Genomic DNA, 20916 nt, shown 5'->3' with positions numbered 1-20916 from the left:
GGGATGAGATCATATCTCACAGAATCAATTGAGATAACATATAAAGCACTTTGCCAACATTTAAAGGGTAATATAAATATTGGTTACTATTATATTTGTTTTAAAACAGTTTAGTGGTCTATAAATTGATTAATACATACCCGATCTATTGTCTCAAAGATGTTAGCAGCGGCAGCTCTTCCTGTGGCAAAAACTTCCAGACAAGGTGATTGCCTGACCAAGGCTTAAAGCTCCTACCAAAGACTCCAAAGAATACCTGAAATGTGAAGATGCATTACTATAATTATCCATCAGTATATCTACTTGAACTTTCTATGGTTTTGAAAAATCTTCAAGATCATTCAAATGATTACTAAAGATTATAAGGTTGCTGGTAGTTTGAAAGTTCTATGCTATCCTCTAGGAAACAAAAAAAGAATGTCCTGTTTTACTTCTAAAATTTCACAACTTTCTCTGGTACTGTTTTTGCAAAAGAGGTCTCATAACTTCCATTAGGGATCATCTGGGACTGATGAGGCAAATCCTAGATAGATATATCTTCTGGAGTGCTGGAAACCTAATCTGCCTAATAAGAATTACTTTAAAAATATGATTCTTGTGAAAGATTTGGCCTTTAATTCATATTTATGAGTTCTGCTACAAAGGCAGTTTATAAGGAGAGGAAATCAAATAAATTCAGTCTCATTCAATATTAATTTATTAATTCTAATAACGTAGTATCATCTCTAGAGATTTTGGTATTTATTTATTCTCCCACTATACTCCCCCTTCCTCCAAAAAAGTTACTAAAGTTTAGGATCTATTTTGTAATTAAATGGGTATTTATTTTTTCCTTTAAAAATGTATTGATGTGTTGTTCTGTTTTTACATCATAAAAATTTCTCTTTTATTTTCTCCATTTCATTAAAGATCTCTTGTAGCAAAATAAAACAATTAAGCAAAACAGGCCTCATCTGAAAATTAATACAATACTCCACTTCCATAATAGCTCCCAACCTTTATATTTTTAAATATTTTAATGAACAGAAATTAATTTTCTCTATCTATATCCTCAACTCCATTAAAAAAGAAAAATTCTTCATAACATATATGCATCGTAAAACATAACAAAGTCTCCCATTTTCTGAATATAAATGTATGTATGTCTATATGCCTACATATATACCTTATTTTCTGTCAAGATAATTGGACCTCTGAAATCAATGATAGTCATTGCATTGATCATAATTCTTATAGTTTTAAAAGCTATTGATCCTTAAAATGGTGTTATTATATAAATTGTTCTGTTTTGCTCATTTAATTCATCAGTTAATAAATATATTCAAAACTGTTCATTTTGTATTATATTAACATTATAGCATAAATTCTCTTGGTTCTGCTTAGTTTGCTTGGCTCCCATTCATATAAATATTTTTATGTCCCTGAAATAACCTATTTGCTTAATTTTAATTTTTTTTTTAGCTTTTGCAAGGCCATGAGGTTAAGAGACTTGCCCAAGGTCACATAACTAAGTTAAGTATTAAATGTCTGAGGTCTGATTTGAACCCAGGTCCTCTTGACTCCAGAGTTGGTACTCTGTCCATTGGGCCACCCTCTATTTGCTTATTTCTTATAACAAATGGTATTATGTCACATTTATTTACTGCAACTTATTTGACCATTTGACCATTTCTCAATAATTGTCCATCTCTTTCATTTCTAGTTTTTTTACTACTACAACCACCACCACCACCACCACCATCACCACCACCACACGCACACATACACACACACACACACACACACACACACACACACACACACACACACAATTCCCTCAACCTGTTATAGGTAATTTTTATATAAATAAGACCTTTTTTTCCCCTTATTTCATTGATCTCTTTGGGATATAAGCCTAGCAGTTATATTTAAATTTATTAAGTGCTTTCTGTACCCTAGTATCCTAGGTGACAGGGGTACAAGAAACAGCACTATAGTTCCTGTCCTTGTGGAATTTGTACTCTACTGGAGGAAATAATATATACATAAGTGCTTTTAAATTCATTATCTTACTTAATTATAACCAAACTCTTTTTTTTTTAATCAAAATAGATGCTATCATCCCCATTTTTTTTCAGATAAGTAAGATAGAGCTTGTGGCAATGCTTTGTCTTTGGTCACATATCAATTGATAACCAGCAACTGGATTTGAACCTCAGCCTGCCCAATCAAAGTCCAGTGCTATTTTCACACAAGCATGCATAGTACAATATAGATCATTATTGGGACAAAGACAATATGCCCTCAAAAAATTTGAATAATATAAGAAATAATCTAATCTGTCTTCTTCATTGTTCCAATGAGGAAAACAAGGACAAGAAAAGCTAAATGGTTTTACTAAGATCTCTGAGAGAGTTAGCCACAAGATTAGAATCTGAATTCTGTTATGTGATTAGAAATCTAACATCCCATTTTACACTCTGCAAGTAATCTATCAATTGAAATTTTCAGAGAATTGAAGAATATGTACTGAGAAAAACCTGTTGATTTGCCAATTAAGAGTTTTAGTGATTTTTGAGGGAGAATTTCAAGTTAGAAGTCAGATTTCCAGGGTCTGAGGTATGAATAGGTGAGCAAGTAGGAGAAGAAATTAGAATAAACTACCCTTTCTAAAAGATAAACAATGAAAAGGAAGAGAGATAATTGGACGATAATAGTTTGAAGGGGTGGAAGATTCAAGGCAAGCATTTTGTTTTTCAAAGTTAAGAGAGACCTCAACATGTTTTGACTGGATTAAGGAAACTGCCTAGACATGGGCACAGTGGCTAGGCTGTGACTTCAGTTACAACTCAGGCTTTCTCAACTTCCTTCTTTTTCATTTAGTTTTAGCACAAAGATAGCCCAGACTACATAGTCAGGTATTACTAGTGGGGTAATTAGACATTAGAAACACAAGAAGTCTGGTGATTCATGTTTGCACAAATACCTCCAGAAGGAACTTAGGAAGCATTATTAAGAACAATATAGATAGTCAGGGGAAAGAAGGGGCAAATAACTGAAGACCTTGGTCACTGTGGGTAGGAGAGGATGTCTCAATTTTTACTTCCAGTTGAAGATAAGGAATTCAAAATGGGAAAGTCATTTAATATAAAATGAGTTTTGTTGACTAGAAAGATATCTGAGAATATAGCTAGGATTTTTTAAAAAAATTGTCCTTCAAAAATAGTGGGCTCTCTTAGTATCTTTGCAATGTCAATAGGACAAGATCAATGTCCTCAGGATTCTGAGTACTCCCACTATTAGATTTATTAGATGATTTATACAAGAATAATACAGAGTAAGAAGTTATGAATGAGGTTCAATTTTTATTGATAGAAGGAATATTCATATCAGTAAGATAACAGATTTATTTGAGTTTTGGATTTGTAATTACTAAAAATCAGTATGGCTTTGCCAAATTACTATAAAATTAATAAAATTTCTTTTTTTTTTGAAAAAGCAACAAACCTGGTAGATCTAAGAAATTATATTGAAATACAGATATAGATACATATATATTATATAAAGTTATATGCCTAGATTTCAAATTATGTGATAACCTTATTCTTGTGAGAGAGAAATATATAATCTAAATGACTTTACTTTTAAATGGATTTGGAACTGACGTAATGACTATACACAGAGAACCATTTGTTGATCAGTGCCGTGCCAACTAAGGGGGAAATAGTTAGTGGAGAGTCACAGAAACCTGTCCTTGTATATGTACAATTCAATATTTTCATCAGTTACTGGGATGAAGGTATAAATGATATCCTTACAGATATACATTGGCATTGGGTGGCTAGATGGCACAATAGGTAGGGCACCAGCCCTGAAATCAGGAGGACCTGAGTTCAAATCCTACCTCAGACACTTACTAGTTTTGTGACCTTGGCTGAGTCACTTAATCTTGACTGACTCTCATCTAGGGGCCATCTCTAGCATCCTAATTCACATCTGGTCACTGGATCCAGATGGCTCTATTGGAGAAAGCGAGGCTAGTGACTTAGTACAGCACTCCCTCACTCAAATCCAATTCATGTTCATGTCATGTCACTGCTTCTATGATGTCATGGCCTTCTTTGGAAATGAAGAACAAACATCAACACATAACATGAATATTAGAGAAGAAAGCTAACCACGAAAAAGTTAATATATTGCACCTAAGAACCTGGAGTAAGGAAGTTCTCAGCACTCTAGAATGATGATCTAATTTAAATAAGATAGAGATAAATGTTAAATTTTACAATTGGGCTAAAAAATGAAATTTACAAATTTAGAATCAGGGAATCATGGCTAAACAATCATTTCTATTGAAAAAGTCCAGAGGTTTAAATGGACTGGGTTTTTAAGACTAGAAATCCCCATCTTGTCCAGGTTAGAAGTGCAGTGACCACACACAGTCCAGTCTTTCTAATGATCAACTCCTGGTCTTTTCTCCTTCCCAGTTAAGCTCCATTTTTGGCCAGAATGGATTTGGTCCTCCTTAGAGGCAGGAGCTAATAAATTGGTGACTGACTTAACTACTTAAGCCTAGTTCTATTGCAGTTTAGAAGAACTCAAACAGTCTACAAGGTTTTACTTCCCTAGTACCAGGCCACCATGCCCAACTATAACATTTCTTAAAAATACTTCTCAGATTCTGTAATCTACACCAAAGGAATATGAGTCTTTGTTAGGGATTGATGTGAGGCTAGGGTAGAAGAAATAATAAAGTGAGAAGTGTTTGGGAAACATGGGACACAGTGGGAAAATCAGAGCTGGATGAAATATTATAATGAAGGAATTTTGATCAGCCCCCTGAAGGCAGCAGAAAGACCCTGGGTTCCTAAAGGACAGGTAGAGGAGATATCAGGAAGAGAAGAGCAAAAAGAGAGCTAAGACTTTACCAAAGATAAATTCTAGTTTGCATTGTTGGTTTGAACAGATTTCCTTGCTCTAGAGAACAAGCTAACTTCCATTTATTTTCTAAAGCCTCTACTGCCTCTTTGTCTTCCTAAGATATCAACATCCCTGAGTCACTTAAAGAAAGCTAGGGACGGTAAAGTTTGGAATCTACTTAATCTAAATTGAGAAAATGGGAGTTGGATAGGAAAAAAAGATGGATGATTAAACAAAAGGAAGAGAAAGGAGAGTTTGTGGACTTAGAACTCAGCAAACACTGTTGAAGATACTTTTTTTTTTGGTGAAAGAGAAGAAACTGACTTGCCCAGCGTTACAGGTGCAAGAATTTTCTGAGAGCCATTAGGGAATCTTACTGTTTCACTGAGATGCCTTTTTCTTTACTCCAGCAATTCTCCAAAGATTTGATTCAATGATATAAAAGCAACACTCACATCATTGTGGAAAGAGTATTAGATTCACAATCACAGTCCCTGAGCTTCTAAGTATCAGTTATATGCCATTGGGCAAGTCATCATACCTCTTGGTTAAGAGGAGGGTTGAGTTAGATGACATCAAACATCTCTTCTAGCTCTAAATCTACAAGCATCTTATAAAGATTGTGAATATCATGAAGTTTTTTGAATTAATTTTGCTCAAAGTTTGATTTGATTACTAACAAATTGTATTTTTATTTATTCTTATAGAACATAATTATCTATTCACAACTTTGGGGGAAATTCTGGATAATGCTAATAGATAATAACTTGGTCATCATCATCATTATGGAATGATTTAAGGCTTAGCATACATTATCTCATTTGATCTCCACAAAACCTAAGATGCCAGAGATACCTACCATGCATTTTATTCTTAGAATAACCAATGGGGCCAATTGTGGAAGGAGCTACTTTTATTACTTAAGAATCAGTAGATAAATGCTCTTGAAACGGAGAAGGCAATGACTTTATAGATTTACTATGCATTCATTACTGAAAATTATATATATTAGAAATCAATCAGTTAAAATTCTGTTCACTTTTCTTTGATAGTATAAGCATAGCAAAACAATAAATCCCACACTTCCGTTTCCAACTAATCTATTTTTGTACAGAACATTATTTTTGTTCAGAATATATATGCTGAGTATTTCAAGATAAGGATGATACTTTATTTGAATAGACGAAGTCCTTAACAAAAAAAAACTGTAATTAAGTGTAAATTAGTGCAAATAGTGAATTATGTGACCAGGTTGCATTTAATCAAAATCACAATATTCAGACATAATTATAAAAAATAGGTTCATTGGTCCCAGAACAATGAAAATATGCAGCTCCAATTTGAATAGTACAATCATTTCAGGAAATTGATTATTTGCAATGATCAGTACCCAACTGTACTATCTTTCCCTACCTCTTAGCACTCTGAATAAATTCACTAATATTACTACTTCAGAAAAGGCAACTTAAAATGTATTCTGAAATATAATAGCTGTGGAGCCACCTATAGAAGGTCCAAATGGTCAATAATATATATATTTTCATTATCTGCTTAGTTGAGGATATTATTGGCCCAATACTTAATAAACTATTATGTTGCACAATTATGCCTATCAGTACATGCTATAATACAGCTCAACTATATGATCCAACTAATTTTCAACTAAGGGCATGGTTGGCTTTTCATTTCATGGTGTATTATCTTCTGGGTTGCACTCAAACAGCCATTGTTTTATAGCTATAAAAACTCTGGCTAATTGCAAATCATTAAACTTTTGATCCAACCAATTCAAGATCATTCCCCATAAAATGCAGAGGCATATCGTGGTTTTGCAGATAGACAAAATTAAACACTATTAAATCAGTGATGCTTTCCTTGCTTGGAAACTAAGGGAATAAATAACACTTTCCTGAGAAACCAGACGAAATGAAAAGAAACATCACTAGACTCTAAAGTACCTGTAAAAGAACTCCTGGTGAATATTCACCTTCTTCTAGGACAAGTTTTGAACCATACCAGAAGGCTAATGAATAACTCATAAAAATGATACACCACATATAGCCAGTAAATAATCCCATTATGATCCCTTTTCGAATCCCCCAGCGTTGGGCAAACACAAGATTTTTTTCATACCTGTGAAGAAAGAACAAAGAAAAAGGGACATGCTTTACAATTATTGGGAATATATAGTTAGAAAATTATTTCCTATCCCATTGTCATAGAACATAGTTCCCCCACACAAATAATTACAACATCATGGTGTTTCTGGATCGTGATCTGCAATTTTAACCATCCACCCCAAGACATTCTGTGGTTTCTATTCCACATGTTCTATTTTTAATAAATTTGAGAATTGAAAAAAATTTAAACTTACTGAGCTTACATTCCAAAAGTTTTCTACTTTAGATAACTAACCTACCTCCTACCTCCCCAATCATAACAAAGCAATCTATTTTTCATTTGTATGAATTTGTATGAACACAGTTTTTCATCGTATCTTTATGTAATTTTTTTATCCCCCCACAGAGATCTCATTTCAAGTTCTTTGTTTATTTACAGAGCAATATGGCATAAAAATATTATGACTTCAATTTATTATTAACAATAAAATAATTAACAAGTTTCAAGGATAAGGTAAATTCAGAGGAAGATTTTTACTTCAGGTAAAATCTGAATTATATGACTTTGGAAAGACCTTTCAATCAAATAGTCCATCATTCAATAATTATTGATTTTGGAAGACTTTGCAGTGTATAGTTTGACCTCTTAAAATTTTAAGACTGTAACTTTAGGGCAAAAAAAATATCAAAGATTAGTCAATCTAACTTTTAAAAATGAAGAAACCAAGTGTAGTTACAATGTTACAATCAGATTTTCAAGCATGACCATTGTCTCCAAATTTTGTAATGTTTCCACTCTAACATTTTACCTATCAGAAGAGGCAGAGGGATTTCTGCAAATCCTATAAAGCCTTTCAGTTCAGAAATGAGGAAGAGCAACTGTCCTGATTTTTTAAAAACAAAAAAAGGAAAAAAGTTGAATTTGAGATCAACTCCTAGCAAATTCTTACAACATATTATTAAAGGGAAATCTTTTTAAACATCTAGGAAAAGCTCTCAATGAGCCAATGTGACTATCAAAAATAAGTCAGGCCAGACTTCCTTTTTAAAAATGGCTACTAAACTTGTAGATCTTGGAAATATTAGCAGATATATCTTTCTTGGATTTTGGCAAAGCATCTGACACTTGTCTCTCATGTCAGTCTTAAGAAAAGAATAGAGTGATGTGGTAGAGACAAAAATGCACTTAGATAGATTTAGAACTGCATTAATAACTGGACCATGAGAACTTGGAATGAAGTTTCCTGTGGAGGACTCTTTCAATCTTTATGTGACCCATGTCAGTGATTTGGATAAAGGTAGAAATGGCATGTTTATTGATTTTATAGACAACCCAAAGCTTAGAGGGTGGTTGAGACACAAGAAGACACAGTAAGAATTAAATAGATCTTGCGGTATTAGAAGACAGTTTGCAGATCTCTGCAGTCCACAATCCTTCCTTGTGCTGCAAACCAGTTTTCTATTTGAGCTTGATACCACTGGGTTAGATCAAATACAATGAAATATAATAGAGATCAATGTGAAGTCTTAAACTGGGATTCAAAAATCAATTTTAGAAATGTAAGATAGGGAACATCATCTAAAAAAGACCTAGGGATTTTTAATGAACTTCAATATGAGTGAACAGTGAGAAACGGCAGTCCTGCAGAGCTAATTTAATCTTAGGAAGTAGAAGTTTTCCTGATCAGGCACCATATGGAACAATAATTGATAAGTTTTGTTGATAAAGTGTTCAGAGAAGGACAGTGAAGATTGTGAAAGGCCTGGAGATCTCATGGTATAGGAATGTTTAGATTAGAAAAGACAAAATAAGGGGAAGTGATAACTATATTCATATATGTGAAAATCTGCCTTGTAGAAAATAATTTAGACTTTTGCTTGGCCATGAAGGACCAGACTGAGGAAAAATTTTTACAATAAGTTTCTCTCATAAGTGTCTTATTTCCAAGATATAAGGAACTGAATCAAATTTATAAGATCAAGAGTCATTCCCTCAGTATGAAATGAAAAGTTTTCAAAATATAGGATAGGACAGTTTTAAAAAGAAAAAAAAATACAACTCCTTAGTAATCACAGTGGGGGGGTGCTTTAAATAACTAATAATTAGAAAAACACAATTTAAAGAAACTTTGATATTCTACCTCATATATAACCAATCTGGCAGATGAAAAAAGAAAGAAATGACAAATATCAGAGAGTTTGTGAGGAAATAGCTACATGGTTGGTAAAGTTGTGAATTGGTCCAGAATTTCTGGAAAGCAACTTAGAAATATGCCCATAAAATTACCAAAATGCACATATATTTCTTGATCCAGATAAACTACAATTAGGCCTATACTCCCCAGATATATATATATATATATATATATATATATATATATATATACATATATAAATTGATGCAGAGTAAAGAAAAAAGAACCAGGAAAAGATTATTTATTCTATGAAAACAACTTTATAGAGAAAAACAACTTTGAAAAACTTTAGAACTGTGATGAATACATTATAAACTTGTAAGAGATTAATAGTTTTAGACATGGCTAGTATAGAAATTGATGGGGTGGATGGCTTGGGATAAGGTTCTAGGTACTGGAAAGGAACCATGGGCGGGGAGGAATTCTGGAAGATGGAAATTAGGAAGGAACAAATTTCAAGCATAGAGAATGTCTTGTGAAACTCAAAATGGAATGTTGAGTTGAGTTCCAGGGAAAAGTAGTGATTAGTGATTCTAATTGTCTGGAACACAAAATGGTTGAAAGGGCACAATGTAAAATTCCAGTGAAAACATAAGTTGAAGCCAGTTTGTAGGAGGCACTATCTATTGTATTTTCCTATCTTCTGTTGAATTTCTTGAAATAGTTATCAGTGTTTTAGGAACTAAGTTGAGGCAGTTAAGATAATGGGGAAGACACTAGTGACACTTAAAAATAAAAACAACATTTTTATTCGAAAAATACAAAGGAACTAACCTTTCTACCGCTTTCTTTTCACCACCAAAAGCAGCCACTGTTCTAATTGAGGAAAGAATTTCATCAGCTACAGATCCAGCTTTGGCATATGCCTTCAACTCTCTGCCAGTGAGTTTGGCCACACTCTGAAAGAACAATCGAGAGAGAAAAACCAGACACAGTGTAATAAAGTCAGCTAATTTGTCATTGTGGTGCATTCTCTTACTAAATAAACCATTTCTCTGCATGACAAAGCAGCTACATGAAACAATAGTCAAGGAGAACTACTTTCAAATCCCATTGGGCAAATCATTTAATTTCTCCTAGTCTAAGTTTTTCTCATCTTTAGATGAGATGGGAAAATGGGGATAATCACAATACCTACTTCCCAAAGTTGTTGTGAGAAGCAAATCATTAGTTTATTGAATTATCATTAATGAATTAACACATTTAAAGTAATTTACAAATCTTAAAATTATATAAATGCCTACCTCTTATGATGATTCGATTAGACAAATAGAACAACTATTTATTAAGTAACTGTTATAGATTAATCTCTCAGGGTTCAATGAAATCTGTAGTAGGGGAGTTTAAATTCTACCTGGGGGTCAGGTGGGATAGGGGGATATAAATCACTTACAGTTATGTAAATACAAGGAAACTGAAAGAAGAAGAGAAGATGAGTAAAGGTGGGAGGGAAAGTTAAGAAGGCTTCCAAGAGGAAGCAAAACTTGAGTTGCTACTTGAAGAACTTGGAGATTCTAAGAGATGAGAATCAGGAAGGGGTATAGTATAGTCAAATAAGGCCACCAACCAGTACAAAGGCAAGAAGAACATAGGTGGAATGCTGATAAGACCAGTCAGAAGGTCTGGTTAGACAGGTAAGAGCCAGAATGGGGAGAATTTTAAAGACTAAAGTAAGGAGCTTATACAGACATACCTCAGAGATATTGTAGATTCACTTCCAGACCACACAATAAAGTAAATAGCATGATAAACTATGTCATAATTTTTTTGGATTTCTTGTGCAGATAAAAATTATGCTCATATTATACTGTAGTCTATTAAATGTGCAATAGTTCTATGTCAAAACAAACAATGTACATATCTTAATTAAAAATATTTTATTGCTAAAAAATGTTAATCAGCATTTGAGCCTCCAGCAAGTTGTAATCTTTTTGCTGATGAGGGGTAGGGGTAAGGGGGGGGGGTCTTGCCTTGATGGCAGTGGCTACTAACTGATCAGGGCAGTGGTTGCTGAAGGCTGGAGTGGCAGTGGCAATTTCTTAAGGCAATAATGAAGTTTGCTAGCTCAGTTGACTCTTCCTTTTACTTGAATACTTAGAGGCCATTGTAGGGTTATTGATTGGCTTGATTTCAATATTGTTGTGTCTCTCTCAGGAATAGGGAGACCAGAGGAAGCTGAGAGAGAGAGACTGGAGAACTTCTAGTCTATGGAGCAGTCATAACACATACAGCATTTATCGATTAAGTTCACCATCTTATGGGGTGGGTTGTGGCATCCCAAAACAATTATAATAGTAGCATTAAAATCCTTGATCTCAGTATATGATAACAGATAAAATAGTAATGAAAACGTCTGGAATGTTGCAAGAGTTACTAAAATGAGACAAAGAGATACAATGTGAGCACATGCTTTTGGAAAAATGATGCTAATAAACTTGCATGACACAAGGTTGCCACAAACTTTCAATTTGTAAAAATGCAATATCTGCAAAGCTCAATATAGTGAAGTGAAATAAAACAGGGTGTATGTGTATTTTGTCCTTAAGGCAATAAGGAGTAAAGAATCAGATTAATATATCAGGAATATTAGTTTGGCAACTGAGTGGAGTATGGATTAGCAAGGAGAGAGGAGCAACAAGAACAATTAGAGGGCTATTGTGATAATCTATGCAAAAGGTAATGAAAGCCTATATAAGAATACTGTGGCTAAGGTGAGAAAAGAACATGTGTAAGAGATGTTGGTATATAGTCCATTTTGGACTATAACCAAGAGAGTTTGGTTATCTAAATACCAAAAGGATTTAAATATAAGACCATCTTATAAAATCTCTTGACCTGGGGTACGTGAGCTTGATTTTTAAAAACATTTTGATAAGCATTTCAATATGACTGGTTTCCTCTGTAATCCTCTATATTGTGTTTAATGCATTTAAAGACATTATATTGAGGAGATTGTAAAATAGATGCATGAAACAAACAAAAAAAAATAAGAATTCCTGATCTAACCTTTTAATTATATTATTATGAAGCAATTAGGTGGCACAGTGAATCCAGTACTAGAACTGGAGTCAGGAAACCTTGAAATCAAATCTAGTCTCAGATACTAACTAGCTGTGAGCAAGTCAATGTTACTTAACTTGTCACTTAACCCCTTTCTGCAAGTTTCCTCTGCTGTAAAATGGAGACAATAATAATGCCTCTCTCATAGGGCTGTTGATGACCAAAAATGATAATATTTGTAAAGTGCTTAGCACCTGAATTACTTAATCATGCTTATTACCTCCCTCATCCTATAGCGAAACTTTTGTGTCAGATAGAGTTTGCCAATTCTGATTGATAAGTTAGCTATGGAGATTTATGCCAGCTTTTGAAATGGTCTATGAATCTGTTTTCAGTTATAATGGGAAATATGCTCAGCCTAGAACAGAATTTTTTTCTCAGTCTAGAACAGTATATTTTTAACATACTCTTTGTGCTTGAGTTTTAGACTCATCTAGTTTATTATTTGTTCTAATATGAATTTCTTCTAGTATGGAATAATAAATAATAATAATAATAATAATGATAATAAGTAATGCTCATTGTCATTAAGTTAAGTTTGTTTTGATAGCTTAGGCTACTCCTAAACACTTATGCTTCCTTCTACCAAAAAGCTATAATGATTAGGACTATGACATTCCACAAACATCTGTAAAATGGGTGTAGTGCCTGTTTCAGAGGTTTGGGGAGAAAAGTGCTTTTCAAGCCTTAAAAATGCTTTATGAATGTGAGGTTTGTTAAGCACTATGTACCACACTTTGTACTAGACAGAAAGAAGTCCCAAGATGAAATAATGAGACCCCATGCTTTCATTAAAGGTAATTGATTACACTGATTATTTGGTAGAGAGACCACTACATTTAGAAGTATCTTTTCCTCACTATTTTCCTATCTCTGGCCATACCTCTTATGTCTTATCAGGGACCTAAAACATCACAGCTGACAACTGATAGGAATAATGCTCTTTGAGATGGTACTCAGGGAAAAACAATTGCCTACTTTCAGCTGTGTTACTGAAATCAGTTTTTTCTGAAGATGGATGAATTCCCAAGAGACAGTCTTACCAGGCCAATGACTGTTGCTCCTACTCCAAGGAGAGGACTGACTGAAAGCATAACCAAGGTCAGTTTCCAGCCTTGGTAAAATCCCAACAGAAATCCACAAACACAAGTGGTCATGCGCTGGATAAAAACGGCGACTTGGTCAGCAATGGCATCGTTGATTTTATTAATATCGCTGCAAATAAGAAATGCTGTGATTTCAAAAAAACTGGGTTTTGTCCATTGAAATGCCATTTTCAGATGTTTTCCATTCATTTCCAGTTAATGAGTCTCCTTCCACTGTACACTAGGCTAATGTCTTGGTTTTCTCATCTGTAAAATGGGGGAGGGGAGGTTTGAACTAGATGACTTCTATACTCCTTTTCAACTCTATACCTATGATTCTATGATACTACTCAAACACAGAATAATGTGATATATAAGGACTCTTAGGAAGTCATTCAATCCATTCCATTATTTTCACATAAAATTTTCTCTTATCTTTCAGACAGATTGGTCTGCATTTTTTTTTAAGTTTTTACAAGGCAATGGGGTTAAGTGGCTTGGCCAAGGCCACACAGCTAGGTAATTATGAAGTGTCTGAGGCTGGCTTTGAACTCAGGTACTCCTGACTCCAGGGCCGGTGTTCTATCCACTGCACCACCTAGCCGCCCCTTGGTCTGCATTTTTTAAAGGATTTACAAAGAAGTGGCTAATTGAGCTCCACTCTGTAGCAAAAGTTATTCCTGTTCTGTTTCAGGGAATATGCAATATAGGCAGCATCCAAACATTTCATGTTTTTGGAAATTCTCACAAAAACTGTATCTACAGGGATTAATTTGTAAGGACTTACAAGTCCAATTCAATTTGCTAAACCTGTTCTATTATGACCTTATTCAGAAGTTCATGCCAAAAGCTGCAGACCAATATTTGTGATTTCCATTTGCAACTATTCTTTTTTCCAGCATGTTTTGGATCCTGCAATTATCTTCTATGTTAGGTGAGCTAATCAACTTCCCATTTTATTCTCCTGCTGCATGCTATCCTTCAGTTTTCTCTTCTTTTTCTTTTCAGGCTTAAATATCCCTTCTCCCTTTTTCATAATACCAACTTTCTCATGTTTTGATTATCACCAGAGACTAAAGTAAGTTTTCCATTTGTGATTGTATAATTATTATAAGTTGGCAATGTTGGTTGGTTATAGGCAGGCCTTCATTCTTGAAAAGGATCAAAATGACATTACTATATTTGAAACAAGTTAAAGTTTGTCCAATTGTAGTTGATCAGACCAAGACAAGTTCGGAACTCTCTACCACAAGTCAGAAACAAAAAGACTATGTAAACATTTGGAATGTTGTGAGAGTTACCAAAATGTGACAAAGAGATACAATGTGATCATATGACATTGGAAAAATGACAATATATAAGACATAAAAATGCCACTTTTAGGAAGTACCATTTTGAAGATTAACACATCAGAAAAATTATAGAAGAAATTATTTCAATGTATCATCTAGTCTGGAAACATATGTAGATATATGAATGTAAACAGGATATTCCAAAGTGCAGGTTTAAGCTTTGTGACTTTGTGTATTATCTATGTATGATTGTGTATATACATATATACATATAGTATTTCCAAAAAAGTGCCCCAAAAGCATAGTTAAATCTATGTGTCCCAAAAGTGTCTATATATACATATATATATATATATATATATATATATATATATATGATAATATCCTCTTCTTTAGTAAATACTTTGGTTGTGATATACAATGATATCCATATTTTGAAACACTGTTATGCTGCTAATCTACTTACTCTGAGATCCTGGTATTCAGTTCTCCCACTGAATTGCAATCAAACCAGCCTATTTCCATTCTCATTATTTTCCTAAAGTAAGCTTGTCTTATTTTCTTTGTCTGATGAGCTGCAGCAATTACCCAAAAGCATATCTGGGAAAAAGTAATAGAGGTTTTTAGTATGATGATATTAAAATTCCATTCCAACAAATTTCACATTATCACTCTAATAACAAACTACTTTTAAAATAGCATTGGGAGCAAAAGAAGAGAGAGAATTTACAAGATGCTGTGCATTAATGAGTGACTGACTCTGTACCTGTCTACTTAGTTCTCATAAGGCATAGGAGCTGTCAAAAAGGTATTGGGTTTTGGTTTTTTGTGGACTTGGGGTCATAAGATGTAGAGCCAGAAGGGACCATAGACGTCATTTTGTATGACCTCTTCATTTAACAGATAAGGAAACTAAAGCCCATAGAAATTAAGTGCCCAAGGTCATTGAGATAATTAACAGAGATAGGATTCAAATTTAGGTATCTTACCCTCTTGTCCTACAGGGATTAACCATAATTCCTTAGCCTTCTATATTGCCTATATAGGTTTCTTTTATATATGTGCACAAAAGTTACCCATAAGTCTTTAGGAATAGGTTGCTGGCTAGCAGTCAAGTCTCAGATCAAACCAGGCAAAAGTCATGATATGAGAGGAGAATAAGAGAGGAGTGGGAGACTTTCTTTTCACCATCACAAAACAGGACATGGTATTACACTCCCACCAAGATATAAAGGGAGAAACAAGTTGATTCATTCTGACAAAAAATAATTTTATCTTTGGAAGTCTTAAGTCAGCAATGAATTTGATGTTTCTCCCACAAAAGAGTAGCCAACAAATGATTTATTTTTGTTTTGCAAAAAAGGTCAAGTAGACACTTTGTATGTGAATATGTGGAGGATCTGAAAATAGATTTTAGGAGGCCTGTGAAGCTGGAGAGGAAAATTACATCTTTTCTTAGATATAATTGGATTCTTTGGTGCTCCTATATATTTTATTTTGTGCATTTAAAAGCATTATTCTGAAAGGATGTTCTTAGGTTTCACTAGACTGCCAAAAGGGTCCATGTGAAGGACTCCTGACCTGAGTCACATTCAGGGATCTTTACATCTTTCAAATTTCAAGGGACGGAAAGGCAGTTTGGTTAGGAAAGCAGAGGAAAAGAAGTTCAATTTTACTCTATTACTCTGAGATAATCTTTTCTTTAGAAAATATTAGCAAAATCTGGGTCATGACTTTGCAGAGGGTATCATATCCAGCTTTGAGCAAACCGATCATCTCCTCTCCCACTGAACTGCTGTCAGATTTTTAGAGAAATGTGGCACTAGTCTACTACCATCAAAACTTCCCTGGTATGTTGCAGAGAGATGTGGCACTGACTCTGAAGCCTTGGGCTCAAATGCTGTCTCTGCTGCTTACTGCCTTGGGCACATCCCTTTACCTCCTTGAGCCTCAGTTTCTTCATAGGTAAAACAGGAGAGGCCTTTAAGATTCCTTCTAGTTTTAGTTGTATGATCTTACATTATGGGAAGGAAACAAAGAAATAGATTCTTAATTCTCTAAATAAACTAAAAGGAGGCACATTGAAGAAAGTATTGAACTTGGAGTCAGGAAGTGCTGAGTTCAAATTCAAATTCAGACACAATCTGTGTGACCATGAGCAAGTCATTTAACCTTCTCTACCTCACCTCAAAGGATTACTGTGAGAATCAAATAAGGTAATTATTTGTAAGGCATTTTGGAAACCTTAAAGCACTTTATAAATGCTAGTTATTATTATGGTAATGATTGTTCCCAAATGAGTTACCACCATAAATGTAATCTGCCTGAGAAACTGATTAAGAATCAAAATAACTTTGAACAAATTCATGTGAGTGCCACATGGAGGACATTTTTTACACTGCCTAAAGGGAATATCCCATCATTCTAAAAGTGATCAGATTGAAAAAAGAAATAAGGTATCAAATTTAACAATGAAAGGAAAAAAAAGGTACTTTTCCTTGATTCCCACACCAAAGACATTAACCCAACTCCACTGAGTATATAGTGGTCTCATAATTATTTGTACTCTTACAACATTTGATATGACATATTATTATCACTAACATATTAATACTATAGGTATTGCATCATTTGGTCATTCATCCTATAAATAAGGCATTACCATTTCTGTCCTCCTATAAACAGATTAGGTAATTAAACCCCACAGAAGATAGCAACTTGTCCAAGGTAAATACCAAGCTGGTAAATTACAGAAGTGATTAAAATTAAGGACTTTTGGCAACTAAGTTCATAGCTTTTTTCTCCACACTAGTATTTCCCAACTTTGTAGATCAATAAAATGTCTGAATTCTCTATCATGAACCACTTCATTCCTAGGATCAGCTACTAGTATCAAGAGGAAGAAATAGAGAACTTAGAAAAAGGAGAAAAGGAAGAATGCAATCAGTAGAAGGGGAAGGAAAACAAAAACAAGAAAAGGAGAAATTAATTAATTTTAAAAAATAAGTTTATCAATTTTAAAAGGAAAACAATTTTGGTAGTAATAAGTTTTATGAATTGGTTAAGATTTTCCATAAAATAATTAGCAGTCAGGAAGATTTGAACAAATTTCATGATACTGGTCACAAATTAGTCATGGAACATTCATCTAGTCACAGTAAAGAAGGTCATAGCAAGGTAGCAGTGGAACAAAAAGGTATAGTCATCATAAATTCACCCATATTTTCAGCTTGTCCCACTGTTTGAATTAACCAATCAACAATCATTTCTTATGTGCTGGGCACTGTAGAAGTATAAAGAGTGAAATAAGCCCTTCTCTCTAGAAATTCACATTCATGGCTGTCTGTGTGTGTGTGTGTGTGTGTGTGTGTGTGTGTGTGTGTGTGTGTGTGTGTGTGTGTGACGAAAATCAATATAAATAAATTTGAGAAAATTAAATACAAGGTAGTTTGGTAGGGGATTACTAGTAGATGAGGGAATCAAAAGAAGCCTCATATTCAGAAGATGTTGTTTGGACTGGATCTTGAAGGAAGAGAGGTATTCTATGGAGTAAAGGGGAGGAGGGAATTATTCTAAATATGGGAACAGCCAGGGCAAAGAAAAGAAGATAGGAGCTGGAGAGTACCAGGTTAAAAAAAAAAAAACAGATAGAAGTAAGGTTTAGTTCGATTATAGATTGCAGGAAGTTTTTGGTCTTTTTTTTCAGGATAGAATTGTCTCTCTATTTCCTTCTATAATTATATTGAATTATTGAAAAGGAGAAACTGATCTGGGAATCTGAGAAACTTATTTTTATCTTTAGATTGACTACTGACTTGAAGGTTCAAGAAACTTCTTTGCCATGAATAATTAACATTTTTCAAATGTGACATGTACTATATAAAGATTACAGATGATGATACTGACTTGGAAGTATCCCAGGATGAAAACCAAAATACCGATTCCAGCATAGTAACTGGCAAATACGATCATCTCACTTTCAATGTCCAACAACCTTCAAAAGAGATAATATTTAAAAAGTCAGAAGTGTTGAGTGTCAAGCTACCTGGTAGAATTTAATTGAGGGGTAGATGTGATAATAATATTTATTAACACTCAATCAACAAATATTTTAAAAGCCTATTATGTGCTAGGTCCTTTGTTTAGGTATTGGGGATGCAGAAGAAATCAACACTTTCAGGCAACTTAAGTTCAAAAGGAGGAAGCAACATACATAAACTATATACAGTCTAAATATAAAATGAATAAATCCAAATACAACATAAATACAAGGGAGTTTGGAGGGTAGGGTTGTCACACTGAAGGGAAAGGAATTAGGAAAGGTTTCATATTAAAGCAGTGTTTGAGCAGCATATTAAAGGAATAGAGGGACTCTATGGAGCAGAGTTAAGGAGGGAGGACATTCCAGGGAGGGTTGGGAGGTGGTACAGTGTATACAATATCAAACCTCAAGTCAGAAAGACTCATCTTCCTGAGTTCAAATCTGTGACTTTGGGCAAGTCACTTAACCCTGTTTGCTTCAGTTTATTTATCTTTAAAATGAGCTGGAGAAAGAAATGACAAATCACTCCAGTATCTTTACCAAGAAAATCCTAAATGGGGTCACAAAGTCATACATGACTGAAATAAGTGAACAACAACCACAAAACATTCCAGAGATGGTCAGTGCTAAGAATCTCAGAAGGAAAGTGGAGTATTGAATTTGAGGAACAAAGAGTAGTAAGTTTGGTTGGATCACAGAGTAAGGGAACGGGAGGAATGTCCAATGAGGCTGAAAAGATAGATTGGAACTTGGTTTCAAGGGACTTCAAAAGCTCATGACCCAAACTCAAATTATTTAAAAATCTGTTTTATCTCCTTGTCATTCCAGTTGAATCACAGAATGAAGCAGGAAGACTCACAGTAACAACACAGTAAAAATACAGCTGTTTTCATATTACAGATTGAGAAAATGGGCACATAAAGAGAGGGAAAAATCATGGGAATGAAAACTAGTCTATTGTCATATGCTATCTTGTAGTCAGGACTGGTCCAGGTGACCCTGAACACCCATCCAGTGTTCTAGCTGTGGTTTCTCCACTCATGCTCAACATATAATGATAATTCTATATATAAAAAAGTTTTAAAATCTCAAACAGGCTGTCTGCAAAGTCTCTTAGATAGAATAATGTGAGCTGTAATTCAGGAGATTTAATGTCACCTCCTCCAGGAGTCTAAACCAATTTTATAGCTCTTCCATCTCAGGGTGATGTTATAAAAAATGTTCCTGTCACTTTCCCATGGGGGAAAATGTGTTTCATTAGCTTTGTCTGTATGCTGGGTACACCTCATGTAGTTCCATTATCCAGGATTATACTTAGTGCTACTGCCAAAGGCATTTATAGTAAATAGCATGGAAGGCACTTAGGCATGTTCCCAGTGTAGTTACCAGGATTGTGAAATAAGGGGATATGAAACATTTAGGAATTACTTTAAGTTGGCAAAAATTGAAAACAAACCCATTGCCTTCATGAAAATCCCATTTTCAGAGATAGGACAGAATGACAATTGACTTGCAACTCTAGGAAAAGAAAGATACCAACTTAGAGTTATTGAACTTTATCACTAGAAGGGATCTTAGAAATCATCTAATCTGATTCCTCCTTATGGGTAAGAAAACTGAAAGGCAAAGAAATGATGTGATTTTTCTCAAAGTCACAGAAAATTAGTGGCAGAGCAGAGACTGGAACTTGGGATTTCCAACTCTCTTGTCCGGGGTTCTTTTCATTTAAAAAAAAAAGTGGGTAGCTAGGTGGATGTAGTGGATAGAGCACTGGTCTTGGGGTCAAGAGGACAGGAATTCGAATCCAGTCTCAGTCACTGGCCACATACTAGCTGTGTGACCTTGGAATAGTCACTTAACCCCAATTGCCTGACATCTAGGATCATCTCAGTCATCCTGATTTATTTCTGACCACTGTACTCAGATGGTAGAGAAAGTGAGATTGGTGACTTAGCACAGCATCCCCTAACTCAAATCCAAATCACATTGTCATGACATCACCTCCCCCTATTGCCATGATCTTCCCTGAGAATGAAAGACAAATATCATTTCATTAAACTCTAATTAACTTTCCTTGCTACTTTCTCTAAGCTTCTTCATCCTATACTATTTCTACTCCTCAAAGATTTCTTCTTTAAATTCAAAGTCTAAAGATATCTATCTTTCCTTCCTTTGAATCTTAATAGCAATTGTCTGTATCATTATTCAAAAATTAAAAATAGA

At 34.3% G+C, this 20916-nt stretch overlaps 2 protein-coding genes across 5 annotated transcripts in view; both read right to left on the bottom strand.

The window, feature by feature from the left end:
• Nucleotides 1-20916, bottom strand: part of LOC141507788 (bile salt export pump-like) — a 157461-nt gene that overhangs the window by 64246 nt on the left and 72299 nt on the right. For 2 of the 4 annotated variants that reach the window (XM_074215772.1, XM_074215774.1), the window contains exon 1: nt 141-205. The exons of 1 other annotated variant lie outside the window; for it this stretch is intronic. The gene's annotated coding sequence lies outside the window, so the exon portion shown is untranslated. Of the gene's footprint in view, nt 1-140; nt 206-20916 lie in introns of those variants that run through there. One more of the 4 variants, XM_074215773.1, reaches the window with a different exon arrangement.
• On the bottom strand, nt 146-20893 carry LOC141510204 (bile salt export pump-like). Its single transcript, XM_074220231.1, has 6 exons — nt 18558-20893; nt 15118-15251; nt 13318-13489; nt 9989-10113; nt 6858-7032; nt 146-256 (listed from the first exon to the last, which is right to left on the bottom strand). Exons 1-6 carry the CDS (start codon nt 18621-18623, stop codon nt 146-148), a joined length of 783 nt encoding a protein of 260 aa, XP_074076332.1. The 5' UTR covers nt 18624-20893.

The sequence above is a fragment of the Macrotis lagotis genome, chromosome 1 (assembly GCF_037893015.1).
Source record: "Macrotis lagotis isolate mMagLag1 chromosome 1, bilby.v1.9.chrom.fasta, whole genome shotgun sequence".
Classification (NCBI taxonomy): domain Eukaryota; kingdom Metazoa; phylum Chordata; class Mammalia; order Peramelemorphia; family Peramelidae; genus Macrotis; species Macrotis lagotis.
This window is presented reverse-complemented; position numbering and strand designations above follow the sequence as displayed.

Bases quoted from the DNA above. Each gene is read 5' to 3' on its own strand.
- LOC141510204 (XM_074220231.1), bottom strand. From the start codon at position 18,623: ATGATCGTATTTGCCAGTTACTATGCTGGAATCGGTATTTTGGTTTTC. The intron at 13,490-15,117 runs GTAAGTAGATTA...TCTTATTTGCAG, and splicing joins CTGAATACCAGGATCTCAGA to CGATATTAATAAAATCAACG. The intron at 257-6,857 runs GTACTTTAGAGT...TTCACATTTCAG, and splicing joins CACCAGGAGTTCTTTTACAG to GTATTCTTTGGAGTCTTTGG.